Genomic DNA, 21,281 nt, shown 5'->3' on the forward strand with positions numbered 1-21,281 from the left:
CTGTATTTTTGCAGAAGAGACTTCTTCTAAAAACATTTTTAAAAAACTTGCAAATCAGTTTATTGTGTAGTAAGACTTGAAGCTCAAAATCCCAAAATATTCAATATCCATAACATTTTAAAAGTCTAGCAGGATGGAAAACTTATTATCATTTAAAACAATCTTCCAAAGAAAACATGTCCTGCTGGAAACATTTCAATTAGATAATACTTCTGAATTGGTGCTTTTTCATTCCTGGAGACACCATACCTTGTGTTCGGTTAATTGTGAAATCAGGATAAAAGGAAACAAACTAATATGTTTTACATCTGTTCTATCCAGCATATGAATGACCCAGAAACTCACATGCACAGACACAGATTTGTGCAGATGTAATTTTCCACTGAAAGCCTCATATTGCTGTTTTTCCTCTAAGGCCCAATGAAGAAAGATGAGCATGTGTGTGTGTGTGTGTTGTATTATATTGCGGTGTAAAGCGTGAAAAACGATTCTTCAAAACATAATGAGCGAGTGTTGTTCGCCGTGCACACACTCATCTCTCTACAGTAGTTTCTCTCAGGTGATCCCTCTATTTTTCACTTTTCTCTCCTGCTGTGAGTAAAAAATCTCTCTGGTGTTTCTCTTCAGATCATATCTCTCTCCTGCTCTCCATCCGTCCTTTCATCCTAACAAACCCCATTGCCCATCTCCATCCCCTCTGGCTCCATCTGTAATAATCTTCACCTCTTTGTCTCTCACTTCCAGCATCTCCAGGAGTTTCTACAGCTCGACTGGTTGAGATCTCAGGTTTGATTCCATGCAAGTCGCTTCGGATAAAAGCCTCTGCTAAACACATACATTTAAATCTCCTGTAGGGCCCTCTTACATTTAAAAAAATAAAAAAATTTCTGGATTCTTTTTTTTTTTTTACTTTACTGGTTAAATTAAATTTGAGTCAAAAATTAAACAAAAAGTACATTTTTAGGGCTCTATTAAATCATTTTTTTTCTGGATTCTGTGCTTTCTGAATTGGTTTTTGTGGTTTCATTAAATTTTAGTCATAAAAAAGCATGTCTAATTAATTACAATCATGAAAGTTAAACTATTTAACAACAATTAATTAAACAAAAGTTTTAAAGGGCACCTATTATGCCCTTTTTACAAGATGTATTATAAATCTCAGGTGTCCCCAGAATGTGTTTGTGAAGTTTCAGCTCAAAATACCCCACAGATCATTTATTATATAATTTTGAAAATGCCTATTTTGAGTGGAAGCAGAAGCAGGCTGTTTTAGTCCATTTCTCTTTAAATGCAAATGAGCTGCTGCTCCCCACCCCCTTTCCCAGAACAGGGCTGCAATTTTAGCTCGTATCTCAGATCTCTGCCAAAAAACATCTATTTGGTTTTGATCATGATGTATATCACGCTGAAATCACGCGTTTTAAAGCCATATCAGTTTAAATTTCTGATATACGTTTTTCTGGACACACACATCCGTAGCACGCGAACAGCGGCTGTCACACGCATGTGAGTACTAAAAGTTCTCTTTCACACACAAGTTTATGTTAAAAACACGCTTAAGTTACAAAAACACAGTCGGTTATGTCTGTGAAGTTAAACAGCTGGGAAAGAAATCGAATGTCTATATTAGATCGGTGTATTAAGTGACAGCAGCATAATATACAGTACCTATACTGGACGCTGTTTGGGTCTACGCTGTTAATATGACCCAAACAATAAAATAAAAGCAGAAAATCACTCACTGTTCTAGACTGAACAACTTTCTATAACAATAATTCTATAATAATTTAAATTAATTTTAACTCTAATAAGAAGACATTTCTTACTTGAATGCTGCTTTTAAATGCTCTGGCGTGAAGATAAACATGGCAGATAGTGTGTGTGCGGCTCACTCAGGGCGGGGTCATGGCTAATATGGCTGTGTCAGTCAACTAGTGGGGCTGGATTCTGTGATCAGTGAGCTCTGAGACATTGCTCATGATTTATAGAGATTATAAAAAAAGAGGGGTGGATTTTTATCATTATAGGGTGGTTGTGTACACACACTGCCAACACACATTTATGTTCACACAAAATGTAAAAGTGAATTTTGCATAATAGGTACCCCTTTAACAAATATAAATCTTTTGGGTCAATAAAATACATTCACTTTGAAAAATCCATTTTATTTTATTTTTGCATTTTAATGGTTAAATTAAGTTTTAATTATCAATGTCTAATCAATTGAATTCATGAAACTTTTACAATGTAATAATTTCTTCTTTTTTTTTTAAATAACAGTGCCCTTTAAAGTTTTTTATTTGTTCAGAAATTTTGTTTTGTCTGCTTAATATTTCTGATTTATGTTTTAACAAAAATGTATTATCAAAAATAGTGGTCATCAAAAGAAGGCAGAACACATTAACAATTTAATTCATCTTTTAAAATTAAAATTGACAAATTTATTTATTTATTTATTTTTACCAGAGTAAAAAGAGTTTAAACCAGAGTTTACTATTAAAATTAAAACAAGGGGATTTTTTGATATTCCTAAAAAAAAGTTTTAATAGTTTAATTATCACTTTTAAAGTACATTCTACAGTATAGTATGGCCAATATACAGTGCCCTCCATAAGTATTGGAACAGTAACGATAAAATTGCTCTGTTTGCTGTGGAATAAAGAAATGTGCAAATATTATTTAAAGATGACATTTACATTTACATTTATTCATTTAGCAGACGCTTTTATCCAAAGTGACTTACAATTGGGGAATACATAAAGCGATTCATCTTAAAGTGGCAAATAGACACAGGAAGTGCTCGTCATACCAAGTTTCAAGCATTGTTCAAATAAGTACAAGCAGACAGAGAAAGATGAAAGAAAAGAGAGAAAAAAAAAATATATTTTTTAAGTATGAAGTCAATGAAAGCAATGAAAGAGGCGAGTTTTCAGCTGTCGCTTGAAAAATGTCAGGGAATCAGCATTCCGGATAGAGGCTGGAAGATCATTCCACCAGCCAGGAACAGTAAACGAAAATGTTCTGGAAAGTGATTTTGTGCCTTTTTGTGATGGTACCACGAGGCGTTGCTCACTAGTGGATCTCAGACTTCTGGAGGGAATGTAGATTTGTAAGAGTGAGGGAAAGTAGGCAGGTGCTGAGCCTGAGGCTGTTCTATATGCAAGCATCAGTGTCTTGAACTTGATGCGAGCCGTAACCGGCAACCAGTGCAGGGAGATAAAGAGAGGTGTGACATGGGCTCTTTTGGGCTCGTTGAAGACCAGTCGTGCCGCTGCATTCTGAATCATTTGTAAAGGTTTGACTGTGCATGATGGAAGTCCAGCCAGAAGAGCATTGCAGTAGTCCAGCCTAGAAATGACAAGGGCCTGGACAAGAAGTTGTGCAGAGTGCTCCGTTAGGAAGGGCCTGATCTTTCTGAAGTTCTGCAATGCAAACCTGCAAGATCTAGCAGTTTTTGCAATGTGGTCTTTGAAAGTCAGCTGGTCATCAAAGATTACACCAATATTTCTGACCGAACTTGATGGGGTAATTGTTGATGAACCGAACTGGACGGTGAAGTCATGCTGTAGATTTGGATTGGCCGGGAAGACAAGAAGCTCAGTCTTTGCCAGGTTGAGCTGTAGGTGATGTTCTTTCATCCATGCCGATATGTCCACCAGGCAGCCTGAGATCCGTGCAGCTACCGTTGGATCATCTGGTTGAAATGAGAGATAGAGCTGTGTGTCATCAGCATAGCAATGGTAGGAGAAACCATGTGCCTGTATGATGGGTCCCAGTGATGTACTGTCTATGACAGTAGCGCAGTCTCAGTTGAATGGCCACTCCTGAAGCCTGACTGTTTAGGATCCAGTTGGTTGTTCTGTGTAAGAAATAATGATACCTGGTTAAAACAACTCATTCGAGTGTTTTTGCTATGAAAGGAAGGAGAGAGACAGGTCTGTAGCTATCTGTAAGTGAAGTGTTTAATGTAGGTTTTTTGAGTAGTGGGGTTACCCGAGCCTGCTTGAATGCAGTGGGGAAAGTTCCTGTGAGAAGAGATGTGCTGATGATGTGTGTGAGTGGTGGTAAAAGTGTAGGGGCGATTGCTTGGAGAAGGTGTGAGGGGATTGGTCTAGTGTGCATGTTGTAGGATGGCTGGAGAGGAGAAGTTTGGATGCTTCTGCCTCAGTGAGGGGACAGAAGGAGAAGGGGGAAGTTTTAGGCGTGGATGCGGTTGGTTTGAGTTTGTGTGTGTGTGGAGCTGAGACCTGACTACTGATTGTTCTAGTTTTGTCTGTGAAGAATGTGGTGAAATCATCAGCTGTTATAGAAGTGGTGGGAGGTGGTAGAGGTGGACAGAGTAGAGAATTTAATTAGGTTACGTGTGTCTGTAGCGCTGTTGATGTTGTGAAAATATGAAGATTTGGCAGTATGGACTTGAGCAGAGAAAGAAGAAAGCAAAGAATGAATATGAATATGAGACAAAACTACAGAATGTCACATTTTATTATTAAGAGTTTCAACACATACATGTTTTACCAAATAAAAAAAGTCAGCACTTTTAGGGTTCATCCCACTACCTGATGTAAGAGTATTGGGACAGATGAACTTATGTTATTTTGTTTCAGATCCCTTGCATGCAATCAGAGCAGTGAGTCTGCGCAACCCATAGACATCACCAGACTCTTGGTCTCGTCCTTTGAAATGCTTTTCCCAGCCTTTAACGCAGCCAATTCCATCTGTTGCTTGTTTTGGGGAGTTTCTGCCTTTAGTCTCCTCTTCAGCTGGTGAAATTCATGTTCAATTTGATTTAAATCTGGAGATTGATTTGGGTAATCTAAGACTTTACATTTCCTTGCCCTGATAAACTCCTTGACTGAACTGGTAGTGTGTTTTGGATCATTGTCCTGATGCAATATGAAGCGCTTTCTGATGAGTCTGGTGGCATTTTCTTGAATATTGGTAGCCAAGATGGTTTTGTACCCTTCCAAATTCATTCTACTACTGTCATCATACATTAAGTCATCATTAAAATTGAGAGGGCCTGTTCCAGAGACAGCCATGAATGTCCATGCCATGACACAACCTCCACATTGCTTTACAGATGAGGCTGTATGCTTAGGATCATTTGCAGTTCCCTTTTTTTCTCCACACTTTTGCTTTCCCATCACTTAGATAAAGGTTAATCTTTGTCTCATCTGTCCATAAAACTCTACTGGCTTTTGTAAACTCTAATCCTGCTTTTCTATTTTTGGTGCTTGTCAGAGGTTTGCATCTTGCTGTGTAGCCTCTGTAATTCTGTGTTGAAGTCTCCTGCAGACAGTAGATTGTCAGAGCATCACCCCAGATTTCTAGAGATTGTTGGTGATTTTACAGACACATATTTTAGGGTTCTTTTTCACAGCTTTTATGATTTGCCTGTCATCAACTACTGTTGTTTTTCTCAGCCGATCAGGTCGTTGTTGGTTGCTGATGTCGTCGGTGGTTTCCTAACTCTTGATTTCTCCATGCTCTATGTTTTTAATTGACTTCCTCTTTTCTTTTAGCATCCACATTGCTTACTTTTCTCTCAAAGTCAGCTCCCTTGTCTTCATCCTGGTTTGTGTGTGTCATCATTGAATGCAAGACTCAGAATGCAGAAGCAATGGATATAACTGATATGACACATTTCCTGCTTTTAATATCTGAACAATTAATTAAACAGGACACAGCTGATCACTTAGAAAGACCTGTGAGGCAATACTTATGTTCCCATCAGATAGGGGGATGAAACTCTAAAAGTCCTGATCTTCTTAGTTGGTAAAACATGTATGTGTTGCATCATCCAGTAATAAAATGTGACAATTTGTAGTTTCATCTTTTAATCATATTTACAGATTTCTTGACTCCACAGCAAACAGAGCAATTTTGTCTTTACTGTTCCAATACTTATGGAGGGCACTGTATATGTAATAATTTCTTCAAGTTAATTTCAATGGCAGTCTTTTGTTTAATATTCACAGACACTTGTCCACATCACAGTTTGATAAAGTGTACAGTCCTACTTTTGATTTATTCATCTAAAATTCTGCGTTATACAGTGAATTTAATTTTCATGAACTGTATTCTGTGATTCTGTCCACATTTTCCTCATTGCAGAAATGTTATGGCCTTAGTCCTGCCCTCTGTCACCTGTCTTTCTAAACTACGATGCAGCTCCAGTAAGAATCACACGGATGAAAACAGAAGAGCAGATAATGGACGGACACTGAGAAGAAATAGATATTCTCAATGCAAACACTGATGAATAACAGCTTCATCTGAATACCGAACAGAGACACATAAAAGAGCATGAGATGAAAGTCAGAGATAAAATAACAAAAGTTGAACAGGTCAAATAAAGAGAAAGAGAAGAGGCCGTTAGACAATAAAGACGAGAGGAAATGAAAGAAAAATGGACTTTCAAATTACACGTTCTCTCTTTCGGTGGTAATTGCTTCCTGATGTATGCAGCACTTTTCCAATTAAAGATCATGTCAGTGATCTGAAGTCATTAAAATACAGACATCATAACGATTCTATCAGACCGAACCCTCATCTCTGCTCACATCTCACAGCAGAACCCACAGAGAGAGAACTGTGCTGTGTGGGGAAGCCTTTGGGAAATAAGTGCAAACAGGCTAGAGGTCATGAATCTGAATTACAGCACAACAAACCCTTAAAATAACAGACTGATGGCATTAAAACACTTCAGGAGGAAAACTTCACTGGTCAGAGTTGCTTATTCAGCACTCAGGATATGTGAGGGAACTAGGGCTGGATATTGACACAATATTCACAATTTGAATGCAATTCACAAGCTCTTGATTCAATTTGATTCTGATTCATAAGCTCTTGATTCAGTTTGATTCTGATTTACAAGTTCTTGATTCATTTTAATTCTGATTTACAATTTCTTGATTCAATTTGATTCAGATTCATAAACTCTTTTCGATTCAATATCAATTTATTTGCAAATGTATCAGGTACATGTCAATTTTTCTTAGGAAAAAAATCTCTCTCAACTAAGGTGTTTTTTTCTGATTTATTTCTATTTATTTTGAGATGAGTAACATTAAAATTGCACATTAGGCAGTTGTTTTAATGGTATATGCAATTATATATGCTATTATGTTTCAATCTTCAGATAAGTTTAATGTAAGTATCAAGAGTATTGTCAGATTTCACAATTCAACTTTATTTTGATTCACAAGCTCTTGATTCAATTTAGTTCTGATCTCGATTCAATATGAATTAATTTGGAAATATATCAAATACATGTCAATTTTCTTTAAGGAAAAAACCTCACCTAAACCTGCTTATGATTTTTTACATACAATAATTAACACTAAAAATACCATAACAATTGCAGATAAGGCGGTTTTTTTATATTTATTAATGTATTATGTTTCAACTCTGTTATGTTTCATGCAAATATTAAGAATATTGACACAGATTTCACAATTCAATTTGATTTACAAGCTCTTGATTTGATTTGATTCCAATCTCAATTTGATTCAATATTGATTAATTTGTATCAGGTACAGTAGAAAAAAACTAAAGCAGATATTTTTTCTGATTTATTGCTATAGTTATTGCTAATTATTTAGATGTAACAATTAACACTCAAAAACTGATAATTAACATTTAAATAGCACATAAGGCAGGTTTTATATTCTATTTATATTCTAATTTGTTGTTGAAATATAAACATTTATTCAGTGGCTGCAATTGAAATCATTAACAGATTAAGTAAAAATATAATGAATATGTAATAGTGCATATATTTATCAAAATGCTCCTCTGTGGAATATTTCTGAGGTAAATATGATGTTACATGACATTACAAGCTGTTTTATTTACACAGTATCTTTCAGCGGTTGAAACAGATTTCATAGTAAATTCAGTAAGTTGTTCTGTTTTTTCAACACCTTCTGACCAAATGTTTATTTGGTGCTGTAACTAGTGGTAAAGACGTAGAGATGATCGTTCACGTCTACAATGATCTGTCAAGCCACATTAAAGAGCGTCAAAACTGCATTTATTTTCAAAAAATTCTCAGAACTTGAAAGATGAGCCTTTGTTTCATATCAAAGCACAAAGCTTATTGTGATGTTTAGTGAAGTTTGGTTCTTGAATCAACCGACAACAGTATCAATCTTGGGATTTAAGAATCAATATCTTCATTAAATGAAGCTTGATTAGTCAATATTGTCAACTGAGCCCTTGTATCATCTTTATCTCAAATGTTTCTCCTGTAAGAGACCAAAATGTGTCACTAGTTGATAAAATTAATGTGAAGTGCAGCTCATCAATCATTTGATGAGAAATGTGAGTTTATTCTGAGACTTTTGATTGAGACATTGCTGAGATTCTTGCAAAACTCTGTAGGAGACACGTGTATGATTATGTCCTTTTTCTCAGGGGAAACATCTGAGACACAGGAGACTGAATCTCCATTTAATCTGGAAGTTAAGTATTAAACAGATCTCATTGGAGATGTTTCTTTCCCATGAATAATAAAACAGCTGAAATTCACATTAACAAACATCTTTCTGTGTTTATTTCTCCCGAGAGCTTGTCTTTGTGATGTCCAGTGTTGTTCCCAAAACTGTAAATTCACTATTCTCTTTCCCCTCAGGAAAGACACACACACGCACACGCACACTATAAAAAACGTCTTGCATCTGAGTGTTTTTCTTTCTCGAGGCTTTTTCATGTGTCTCTTACGGTTTGTTCAGACCAGCAGCAAAAATGTTTTGGTGTGTCCAACTCAAATGCGTTTATTTTTCTGTGGTCTAAACAGCAAAAACTCACCAAATGCAACTTTCACAAACCCCATCCAAGCCACATTCACAGGTCATTTCATATCCAATTAACATCTGATCCGATGTGGTCTGAGCGTCTGATCGGATTTCAAATTTATTTTCCCTTCATTCAGAGTGTGACCAATATGTAACCTCACAAAAAGTGTTCATTAATGACTCTATACATTCTTTCCCTATATATTAACCTATGAAGCATCTGCTGTTTAGTGAATTATTGAGGGATTTCAGACATTGCATTATGCATGAATGTGTAAAATACAGTAATGCAAATTCTCATGAGTTCAGTACCAAAATGTGCAGTTCTTTCTTAATAGTTTTATCTTGTTTTCCAGTACAAATATTGAATAATTCTTAAATCAAGATATATTTACTTGAGATGTGCAATGACAAACAACACAAAGATGTCTTCTTTAAGAAAAAAATATCCTAATTAATTGTGTTTATGCTTAACAACAACAACAAATCTGATTTAAGATATTATGTTTAGATACAGTATTTGTCCTGAAAAACAAGACATAAATACTGAGGAAGAAAATCAGTTTCTGCCTTGTGTCAAAATGTCAAACACAAAAAGAGGCAAAATCTTGCCTTTCCACAATCACAGCTGCTCTTAATTAAACAGAGAACATGTCTTATAATTGTTCTGACACGTTATAAATATAAACTCATCACATTTTTATGATTAAACTTTTTTTTAATTCTATTATTTATTAGCTTGTGAACCCAATTTTTAGACTATAGGTGTGTGTGTTAGGGATGCACCGATACCGATACTGGTCTCCTGTACTCGTACTCGTTAAAATGCCCCGATACCAAACGCCGATACCACACAGCATGTGTTAAGTGCCATATTCAAACAAAGAAACACAGACAACAGACAGCAGAAAGGAGTTAAGGATGTCTACTACGAAGTATATGTATGCAATGAATATAATGTTAAACATTCAGTGTTAACGCCTGTATAGCTGATGTGTGCGAGCTGATAAACAAAGCACGCTGAGTGGATTGAGCATGCGGCGGCGCAGATGCGCGAGCTTGTCAAGTGAATATATCTTTCTCACAGACATCACTGGAAAGTTTGTAGTTCAGTCGGATATGTCAAAAACAAGTAAGTAAAACAATGCACAAGTTACTTTCTCTGAGCTCTTCAGGCAGTTCCTTTGACCTCATGATTCTCATTTGCTCTGACATGCACTGTGAGCTGTAAGGTCTTATATAGACAGGTGTGTGGCTTTCCTAATCAAGTCCAATCAGTATAATCAAACACAGCTGGACTCAAATGAAGGTGTAGAACCATCTCAAGGATGATCAGAAGAAATGGACAGCACCTGAGTTAAATATATGAGTGTCACAGCAAAGGGTCTGAATACTTAGGACCATGTGATATTTCAGTTTTTCTTTTTTAATAAATCTGCAAAAATGTCAACAATTCTGTGTTTTTCTGTCAATATGGGGTGCTGTGTGTACATTAATGAGGAAAAAAAATTTACTTAAATGATTTTAGCAAATGGCTGCAATATAACAAAGAGTGAAAAATTGAAGGGGGTCTGAATACTTTTCGTACCCACTGTATACTTACACAATCACACAATACAGTACACTTATCTAAAAATCCCAAACATCAATATTTTCCAATGAGGTCAGAAATATAAACTTAAATTCAAATAAATTCAAAGGGAAAACAAAGTTTATTTTTCTAACCCTATTTGGCAACATTCAACATCATTTTGCATCTCAAGTATCTTGATTTATGTATATTTAAATTTAATTAATGGAAAAATTTATAATTTAGTAAATTTAATGAAATCATAAAAATGTAAAATTAAAAACTTACAGCAAAAAGAAAAAATATTCAAAGGGATAGTTCACCCAAAAATGAAAATCCTATCATTAATTACTCACCCTTTTGTCGTTCCAAACCTGTAAGACCTTTGTTCACCTTCAGAACACAAATTAAGATATTTTTGATAAATTCTGAGAGCTCCAAGACCCTCCCATATACAGCAAGGATCCTAACACGATGAAGGCTCAGAAACGTAGCAAGGACATCGTTGGAGTAATCCATGTGACATCAGTGGTTCAACTGTAATTTTATGAAGATACGATAATACTTTTTGTTAGCAAAGAAAGCAAAAATAACAACTTTATTCAACAATTCGTCTCCTCCGCATCACCCTATAGTGCCATTTTGGAGAGAATCACATACGTAAACAACGCATGTACGCGGATACGTTTTTTACATTCAGATCAAAGCGTAGACAATGTATCTGCGTACGGTGCTGCTGACACCGAAAAGCATATGTTGTTTACGTATGTGATACTCTCCAAAATGGTCGCTAAAGGGTGACGCGGATGAGACAAATTGTTGAATAAAGTCGTTATTTTTGTTTTCTTTGCGAACAAAAATTATTCTCGTAGCTTCGTAAAATTACGGTTGAACCACTGATGTCACATGGATTATTTTAATGATGTCCTTGCTACGTTTCTGAGCCTTGATCGTGGTAGCTACAGGTATCCTTGCTGTCTATGGGAGGGTCTGAGAACTCTCGGAATTCATCAAAAATATCTTAATTTGTGTTCCGAAGATGAACAAAGGTCTTACAGGTTTGGAAAGACATGAGGGTGAGTAATTAATGGCAGAATTTTCATTTTTGGGTGAACTATCCCTTTAATTTGTTTTCCTGCATGTCAGGTGACCATTAACCAACATCAAAGTACCGTGAGAATGCAAAAGTTTTGTCATATTTTAGAAATATTAACTTAAAATCTCAGGGGTAGTGAAACTGAATGAATTCAGGTGACAAAAATGTTTGAGTGTCCATTATATATAATATAGAAATCGAAGGCAAATACAACAATTATTGACCTCAAACAGATCAGATTTCATCATCTACAATTTGATGGTGCAGACAGTCTCTGTTCAGATAGTATACGGTACTATATACAGTACATCCTAACAAACAGGAAATAACTCACCGTTCTTCTCTGCGTGTGGTTTGATGACTTCCTGTCCTGGCAGGCAGGGACACGGACCCTCACACTTCACAGAGATGCTCTTGCTCGAGCTGCAGGCCTGGAACTCAAGTTTACACTGTGGAAGAGCAGAGAGGATTCTGGGTAGTGCATTTGGAGACATTATCGCATTTAACCGTCACAGCCCGAGCGTTGAGCTTTATCACTCGTGAAATGAGTCCGTTTCCTCAGCCAGGAGAAAAATACGAGTTATCAAATTAAGATGACAAGATTTGAGTTCCTTTGAAGTGAGGCGATTGTGTTCGTCAGATCTGATCACACAGAAACAGTATAAAATCTGCTGTGTTCTTTGGCTTTTAATTAAAGATGATGTCATGATTAGACTATCAGACTATAGCGCTTAATCAAGTGAAATACTTCATTATTTATCAAAGCAGAATCAATTAAAGGGGTCATATGATGCGATTTCAATTTTTCCTTTCTCTTTGGAGTGTTACAAGCTCTTGGTGCATAAAGAAGATCTGTAAAGTTGCAAAGACTAAAGTCTCAAATCCAAAGAGATATTCTTTATAAAAGTTAAGAGTCAGCCACGCCTACCTAAAACGGCTCGTTCTAACACGCCCCCACGTCTACGTCACGATGTGGGAAGATTTGCATAACGCCGCCCAAATGTTCACGCAAAGAAAGAAGGCGTAACTTTATTCTCGCTGTAGTTTTGTTGTTGCCACCGCTGCCATGTTGTGAAGATGCTGTGTGTTTCGTTGTGAAAGTGAAACTTAAACAGCAGACAGTCCCGTTGATTAATATCGAGACATCAGAATGTTGAAAATGTGAGCTTATGGAATAGAAAGAGTTTGTCACCACTTATTAAAGGAATAGTTAACCCAAAATTAAAAATTTGCTGAAATGTCCTCACTCTCAGGTCATGCAAAATGTAGATGAGTTTGTGTCTTCATTCTGCAGTGAATGGGTGCCATCAGAATGAGAGTCCAAACAGCTGATAAAAACATCACAATAATCCACATGAAGTGATTCACATGAATCCAGTCCATCAATTAATGTCTTGTGAAGTGAAAAGCTGCATGTTTGTAAGAGACAATGGCGTCATTAAGATGCTTTTAACTTAAACTCTAGCATCTGGAAAAAATATGAGTCTATAATCCATAATAAATGAACTATTCCTTTAAGGCCATTTGCTACTGTGCTACAAATAATTCCATAATGATGGAGAATAAAGAGAAATAAGTAAATAAATATGTGACATGGCTGTGGTGCTTTATTTACTTTTTTCATCCTGATGAGTGTTTAAACCTTCCAATAACCTTTAAAACCTCAACAATAGACTCACCTGAACAACACACGGCATTCAAACATTGTTTGTGTGCATATCAATGAACAATAATCTGCCAGTTTCAGACTTGCATCTTATTTTACCACTGAAAGGGTCTTTTGTTCAATAAAGAGTCTGTTCAGTGCTTCAGATCAACACAAATGAATTCAGAGAAAGAAGTGAATCACATCTGTCAAGGAAAACGTTAGAGATCAATGCTTTCTGACATACTCCATTTTATAATACATGCAAACAACATGAAACAGCTTTTACAACCCATTTTATTTTCATAATGTGACCTGAATGTGACTTCATCCATTCAGATAGCATAGATAGTAAATAATATACTAGAAAACCAGATAGTAAATAAATACAGTATAAACAAGTCTGTATCGGGGTAATTATAAATGTTTGTTTTTTATGTTATTTTTTATACTGGTAGTTTTAGTTTTAATAGTGCAGAAAGCTTTGATTTTGGTTTTATCTTGTGAAATTTACTGTCATTTGTCTGAAAATACTCTGTCAGGGGATGGTTTTGTTTATGATATTTTTTCTCTGTACATTTGTTTCTACTGATTGTACATTTATTCATCCATCTATCTAGATGTAAAGTAGTTTAATAAAAGAAATACATTACAAAACAAATATGTATCATATATACAGTGGGTACGGAAAGTATTCAGACCCCCTTACATTTTTCACTCTTTGTTAAATTGCAGCCATTTGCTAAAATCATTTAAGTTAATTTTTTTCCTCATTAATGTACACACAGCACCCCATATTGACAGAAAAACACAGAATTGTTGACATTTTTGCAGATTTATTAAAAAAGAAAAACTGAAATATGTTAGTTTTTAGTGGTTCATAGAGCTTTAATATTATATTTCATATGCTGGTTTTCTATTTCAGTCTAGTTTTTATTTTTCCACTTTAAACTGGTGCACATAGCTTTTTTTCTCCTTTGTTTTTTTAACTGGTGTATAGAGCTTTAATATTGGTATTTTATATTCTTTTATTTTTTATGCTGATTTTTCATTTCAGTCTAGTTTCAGTTTGTTTTAATGGTGCATAAAGATTTAATTTTGGTTTTGTCTTATGAAAATTACCATCATTTGTCTGAACATAATTAGACCATGGATGTTTCTGTTTATGATAATTATTCTAAATATAGTGTTACTGATTCTACAGCTGAAAATATCAGAACAGCCATTCACATATCTACCGCGTTCATGCGCTGTTCATTTCTCTGCTCTATCTGTTCAGACCAAGTCTCTCTCTCACTCCATCTCTCACATCTGATTTCATTTTAGTTGAAGGGAAGGAAATGGTGTGGGTGGGGTTAAAGTGGTGCGGTCACAGATGGGAGGCACAGGTAGTGCTCGAGGTTCAGGTTTTTTTCTCTGTTCTCGAGCCGGAGGGGGGATTGCGCAGGACTCAAGAATCCAATATCAACAGAGGACACAGTTCATCCACCTAACCATCTATCACCCAACACTGCATCATTTACAACAGCAGAGAGAGAGCTGTGCGCTGATATTGGAATTTAAAGGTGACTCTCTCCTCGTTGGGACACAATGATCCTGCGCCTGATAGTGTTCAGGTTAAATTCCTCTGATCAGATTTATCTCACCTGAACCTCAACACAAACACACTTTACATTTAATCAAACACGGAAATTAGTCACAATTAGTTAGTGTGATATTGTTTCGATTATGAAACCCTTTTCCTGCCCTTCTGATATTCTGCCTTCACATATTTTTAAAGAGGCTTTTACAGTTGAGTCCAATCGTGACTTCTATTATTAATAGTTCTCTAGTCAATGGGAGGGTTCCAGACACTTTAAACATGCTATAGCACAATCCCTGTTGAAAAAGCATCATCTTGATCAGTATCTTATGAATAAGTACAGACCCATTTCTAAACTATCTTTTATTTCAAAAGTCCTGGATAAATGTGTCTACTCTCAGATTTAATCTTACCTGAACGTTTTTGGTATTTTTGATTATTTTCAGTCTGGTTTCAGGAAGTGACACAGTACTGAATCTGCGTTGCTGAAGTTTACCAATGACATTTTACTCACTTTTGACTCTGGTTGAGCTGCATTTTAATCCTGCTTGATGTAAGTGCAGCATTTGACACAGTAGATCACGATATCCTTTTACAAAAACTCAATCATGTAGCTGGGTTTCAGGGGTCTGTGCTTGAGTGGTTTGCCTCTTACCTCAAGGGGAGAACATTTTCTGTTAATGTAGGGGAATGTTTCTCATCTTGTGCTCAAATCTCTTATGGTGTTCCGCAGGGTTCCATTTTAGGTCCTCTTCTTTTTGCATTATATATGCTTCCTCTAGGTCAGGGGTGTCCAATCTCGGTCCTGGAGGGCCAGTGTCCTGCAGAGTTTAGCTCCAACCCCAATTAGACACACCTGAACAAGCAACCGGCCCTCCAGGACTGAGTTTGGGCACCCCTGCTCTAGGTCATATTTTTCAGAGACACAACTTATCCTATTATTTCTATGCTGACGACACTCAGCTTTATCTTCCTGTTAAAGATAACAGCTGTTCTGTGTCCAGTTTGTTTGATTGTCTGCATGACATAAAATGTTGGATGGGTGTGAATTTTTTACAGCTAAACAATGACAAAAATAATTATCTTTGGCCCATCGGTTCTGACCTCTGACATTGTCAATCACCTTGGTCCCCTCTTCTCTAATGTAAGTGACTGTGTTATTTTTTATCCCACTTTGTGTTTAAAAACAGATTAGCGCTGTCATGAAAAGCAATTTCTTTTTGAAAGTTGCTCTTTGTTTTTAAAGCTTTGCATAGACTTGCACCTCAGTATATTTGCTTCTTTCTCAACCCATATACTATGCTAAAATGCTGGTAAAGCAAAATGTTTACAAACATGATGATAAACAAAGTTATTAGTTTCCTTCTCTCCACAACAAATCCTCTAAAGTTAAGGCTATGTGTTTAGGCTATAAAAACATCAATCCAAAAACAAATTAATTTAAGGTGACACTGATGCCTACCTCGATTGGTACGAATCCAAATGTTTCCATATTCACAACGTATCTGGATTCCAAAATATTATTTATTATGTAATAGGCTTTGTACTTCACTTGCATCGACATCATCCTTCACATCGGCTATATCAGCACAGTGAGGCAGTGGTCATGCTGAACGCAACCGATTGTACAACTGAGCAGTGCAACTTTTTATGTTTCTTTAACTGTATTTTATTTTGATAAGGAACAGGCTGCAATGTCGCAAAATATGTTGTGTCTGTGTGCGCGCGAGGAGCCGCCGAGATATCATACCAATGCTGGTTGGTTATACAGATAGAAGCATAACATTATTCAAAACTGTCAAGATTTGAAAAAATAAATACAACTGTAAAATAAAGAAAACTGTAAAGCTTTTGCAAAATAAAGAAAATGATTTTCTGCTGTCTCGTTTTCCTTTCCGTGAACTTTGGATTGCATCACAATAAATTATTTCATTTTGTTAATCTGTCAATGATTTAAGTGAAATACATTTCATGTATAGGCCAATATAGGCTATTCCTTTTTTATTTATTATGTAATAGGCTTTGTACTTCACTTGCATCGACATCATCCTTCACATCGGCTATATCAGCACAGTGAGGCAGTGGTCATGCTGAACGCAACCGATTGTACAACTGAGCAGTGCAACTTTTTATGTTTCTTTAACTGTATTTTATTTTGATAAGGAACAGGCTGCAATGTCACAAAATATGTTGTGTCTGTGTGTGCGCGAGGAGCCGGCGAGATATCATACCAATGCTGGTTGGTTATACAGATAGAAGCATAACATTATTCAAAACTGTCAAGATTTGAAAAAATAAATACAACTGTAAAATAAAGAAAACTGTAAAGCTTTTGCAAAATAAAGAAAATTATTTTCTGCTGTCTCGTTTTCCTTTCCGTGAACTTTGGATTGCATCACAATAAATTATTTCATTTTGTTAATCTGTCAATGATTTAAGTGAAATACATTTCATGTATAGGCCAATATAGGCTATTCCTTTTTGTGTAAGCCTATAGTTTTATTCTGTTGTCTCTGTTCACAAGCGCTGCAGGTGTGCGTGATCTGTTGAATCCATCTTACACTATCTTCGGATAAACTTTAATGCATTGCCATTGCGACTTACCTATGATGAATTTACAGCTGAGCACGGGCTTTTCACGGGCTGGATGCTTCACATTTGCATAGGCCGTACTACTTGAATTCCTGATTGGTTGACAGCAAATTTCAAATATTAAATGGAACAATAAAATAACGTTATTAACCGGTTAATGGCCATGTAAAATTTTCTATTCTGTTCGGAACTATAAAATCTGATTTAGTTTCTGTCAAAATTTCATTCGTTTCCGGTTTTCATTTTCGTTCCTTGAACCGGTTCAGAGCCCTGGTTTTGAACATTGTCTAGTCTTTTATTTTGTTTTAATTCTGTTTTATTTTGTTTAAGAGATTGAGGTGCTTTGTTGTTGGATGTAATAATGAACATAGCAGTTGTCATTTACTCTTGAAGTTGCAGTTAATTACTTTTAATTTTGAAGGGAATGCACCCCCCATCTACCTAAATACATCTATGTTCGCGCGAATCATTCGTGATCCAGCCTCACCTACAGAAGGTTCTTTTATGAATCTTTGCAAATCGCCTTTCCTAATAACGTGCTAGTTATCAAGCTCCGCTGCTAAATGCGGCTAAAGTTAACAGTCTCATGAGGACGGCTCGTCACCCCACGGAAGAGAGGGGTGGGGTGAGCAGAGTTCATTAGCATTTAAAGAAACATGCACTAAAACGGGTTGCTGTATGCAGAGCTGTTTTTGGCACGGTAAAAAGGGTGTTGTTTTACACTCCCATTAAGAAATTTTAACCAAAGTATGTTAGACTTTTCATTAAGACCCTAAAGAATCATATCAACTTGTGGAAAATGGGCATTCGATGACCCCTTTAAACTAAAATAAATTAAACTAAACTAAACTAAACTAAGTTCTTATTGGTAAGTCATGGGATCAGCTCATTCAACTCAATGTAAACAGTGATAAATATCTCACCTTTGAGGAGTATGTGTGTCCGTCTGAGCCGCACACTAGGCTGGAGTGAACTACAGGACATGGCCTACATTTCCCATGATTCACAGCTCCCATCCAACGCTTATGAGGGGGATTTCCTTTCCTGGGTTTAATGCTACAAAGAGAACGAGAGAAAATTAGTGAGGAATGTCAGAAATATAGGCTTTTTTTTTGTTTTGCTTTTGTTGGGCCCTATGATTTCTGTAATGTGGAAAACGTGGATGGCATCGTGGAATCCAGGCATAGACTGAATGTCACAGAATTTGGCAAAAAAACAAACAAACATCAAATCATGATGTGGACTAGTGTCTGTGAATATTAAAATGCAAAATGACAGCAATGAATATGAAATCAGCATGTTCTGAATGAGAAATATATTACTAGTGTATAGTAGTATGTACTTTTCAGTAAAACTGGAGTTTCGGGATGTTAAACGTGTTATTTAGCTCCTGATTGGGAATCCTACAGTAAGACTATGACTTATGCAATGTATATTATAAAAATAAAGCAATTAAATGTCTTTTAAATTATATTTGACATCATCTGATTCAATAAATGGCCAAATTAAAGATTTATCTTGTGTAGTATGATAACGGATCTGATTACCCTGCAAAACTAACCTGCCGTCCTGTATTCCCTACAGTTGGTAGCTCATCAATTAGCGTACTAAGTTAGTTCTGATTACCTGCAGCCTTGTGCCAATGGCCCAGGAAAGATGTGAGCGACATTACAAACAGCTAATTCTTGAATCCGAAAGGGATTTTAACAAGGAGATGAAATCTTACACAACACCGGCTGATCAGATATCACACACATACACATACTGGAGATAAGAAAGTGACAAAAGATGTCTGTAATGTCACTTCTGTTCACACTCAAAATGTCAATATCTCAGAGAAAGCGTGAAGTGTGATCATCTGACGGTGATAAACAAACATGATCTCTGTCTGTATCTCATGGCTGACAGAAGCACTTTAACAGATCAGTGACAATATCAGAGATTTGATAAACGGCTGTATGTTTGTGGCACTTTTTGAAAGAAGACTTTTAAGCTCACCAAGGCTACATTTATTTGATCCGAAAAATTGCAAAAATATTATTACAATTTAAAGTAACTGTTTTCTATGTGATTTTGTAAAATGTAATTTCTTCCTCTGATGCAAAGCTGAATTTTCAGCATCATTACTCCAGTCTTCAGTGTCACATGATCCTTCAGAAATCATTCACATAATCATCACACATAAACATAGTTTTGTGGAAACATTGTGATACATTTTATTTTTCAGGATTCTTTGTCAAATGGAAAGTTCAAAAGAACAGCATTTAACAAAAATCTTTTGTAACCTTATAAATGTCTTTAATGTCACTTTTTTTAATCAATTTAATGCAGCCTTGATGAATAAGTGTATTCATTAAAAATGAAAAAATCAAATCTAAATTATACATATAAAATCACTTTTGTCTCCCATTTTGGTGTTTGCATCAAAATACATTTTAAAAAGTGATTTTATATACATAGAAAGCAAAGTAAAAGTTCTACTTTAATGTTTCAAATAACTTGTGAAAATAAAATATGGATGAAATAATGCTCCATTGTTATTCAGTGTGACATATATTTACGGAGAAATGAAACAACATTCTGAGCTGTACTTATTAAAATATATCAAAGTAAAAGTGATCATACTAAAGTTTATATAGTTTAATTTTATGATAGTCATAATTTTTTTGCTCTGGAAAAAATAAAGAGGACACATTCTAACGTACGGGGGGAAAAGAAACAGAAAAAGAAAAAACAAATCTGTATTAGTCGTTTATTGTGTCATCTATGAGCCATTGCAAATTTTATTTATCACAGTGGTGTGCACGGGGGGCCTCGAGCCCCTGCCCCTTTGAGGTCTGACGCTAAAGTGCCCTTGCGGTCTGGTCTACGCGCCCCCGGTCCGCGATTTCTGCCGAGGGTAGGGGTGTGCGATATGAAGATTTTTGAACGTGGACGATAAAAATGTCTCCACGATCTGCTTTTGCAAGGAAATGTTGTATCGTGCTACAGCGCACAATCTGTCAGCTGCAGTTCTGACGCCGCCGAATCAATATACTGCACGACGCGACATACATTAACATCAGTGCATTAACATTAGGGGGTTGCAACTGGTCGCACTGGGCCCCGCGGCGAACGGACCAAGGTGGAACCCCCCCCCGGAACGCAAATGGACCGAGGGGGACCCCACTCCCTACCTCGCACCGGGCCCCGCGGCAGCTAAGGACAGCCCTGGTGTTAACTCAGCGGTAGAGTTACTCACAGGACACTGCACTTATTCACAATCACAAATGTAAATTTTTTGCATTTGCTTTAAAGCCTTACTGGTTAAACGTTTCATTCGTGTGCTGTTCTGACGAGTGCTTTTTCTGAACATTGACTTTGATTGTAGGAAAAAAAATACTAGGGAAGTCACTGTGGACAAGCAACTGTTTGGTTTTCCACCTTCTTCAAAATAGCGTTTATGTTTAGCAGAAGGAGGAAACTCATTCAGGTTTAAAACAACTTTTGAGAGTAAATGAAGGTATAAAAATAAAACACTAGCCTATTTTAATTTTGGTGTGAATTATTCCTTTAATGTTAACCTCCTGGTGTCGACAGTTCCGCCAGCGGCACTTTTTGCAGATTTGAATGATGACAGCGAAAAGAACTAAAATGCTCCTTCATACTTGACTGTACATATAAGAGTAATACAGCATTTAAATCTGTAAAGGGTCTACTTTTATTTGTGTACACTCACACTATCAACAAAACATTGTGCTTTTGCAAAATAAAGAAAATAAATAGGGTGTGCTTTTAGCCGTCTCATTCTCTGTGCATATCTGTTTGAAACGCGTCACTAAAATGAACTGAAACTCAGCGAATATTTGACCCACACACAGTAGAGATATATCTATAGAAAGCTTAACATGTCTACTTTTAAACTAAGTAAGTCATGACGAAAACAAATATGATGTGACAAAGTAATCAGTATGAATCAGTCTTGGCCGTCGCCTTCATAATCGCTAATGTGACCG

At 36.2% G+C, this 21,281-nt stretch overlaps 1 protein-coding gene across 5 annotated transcripts in view; it reads right to left on the reverse strand.

The window, feature by feature from the left end:
* LOC107588314 (testican-1-like) overlaps positions 1 to 21,281 on the reverse strand; it is a 273,979-nt gene that overhangs the window by 32,741 nt on the left and 219,957 nt on the right. For all 5 annotated transcript variants that reach the window (XM_016276361.1, XM_016276362.1, XM_016276363.1 and 2 more), the window contains 2 exons: positions 18,210 to 18,342; positions 11,802 to 11,916 (listed from right to left, as the gene is read on the reverse strand). In XM_016276361.1, the coding sequence (XP_016131847.1) occupies positions 11,802 to 11,916; positions 18,210 to 18,342 (248 nt within the window). The remainder of the gene's footprint in view (positions 1 to 11,801; positions 11,917 to 18,209; positions 18,343 to 21,281) is intronic.

The sequence above is a fragment of the Sinocyclocheilus grahami genome, unplaced genomic scaffold (assembly GCF_001515645.1).
Source record: "Sinocyclocheilus grahami isolate Dianchi unplaced genomic scaffold, SAMN03320097.WGS_v1.1 scaffold102.1, whole genome shotgun sequence".
Classification (NCBI taxonomy): Eukaryota; Metazoa; Chordata; class Actinopteri; order Cypriniformes; family Cyprinidae; genus Sinocyclocheilus; species Sinocyclocheilus grahami.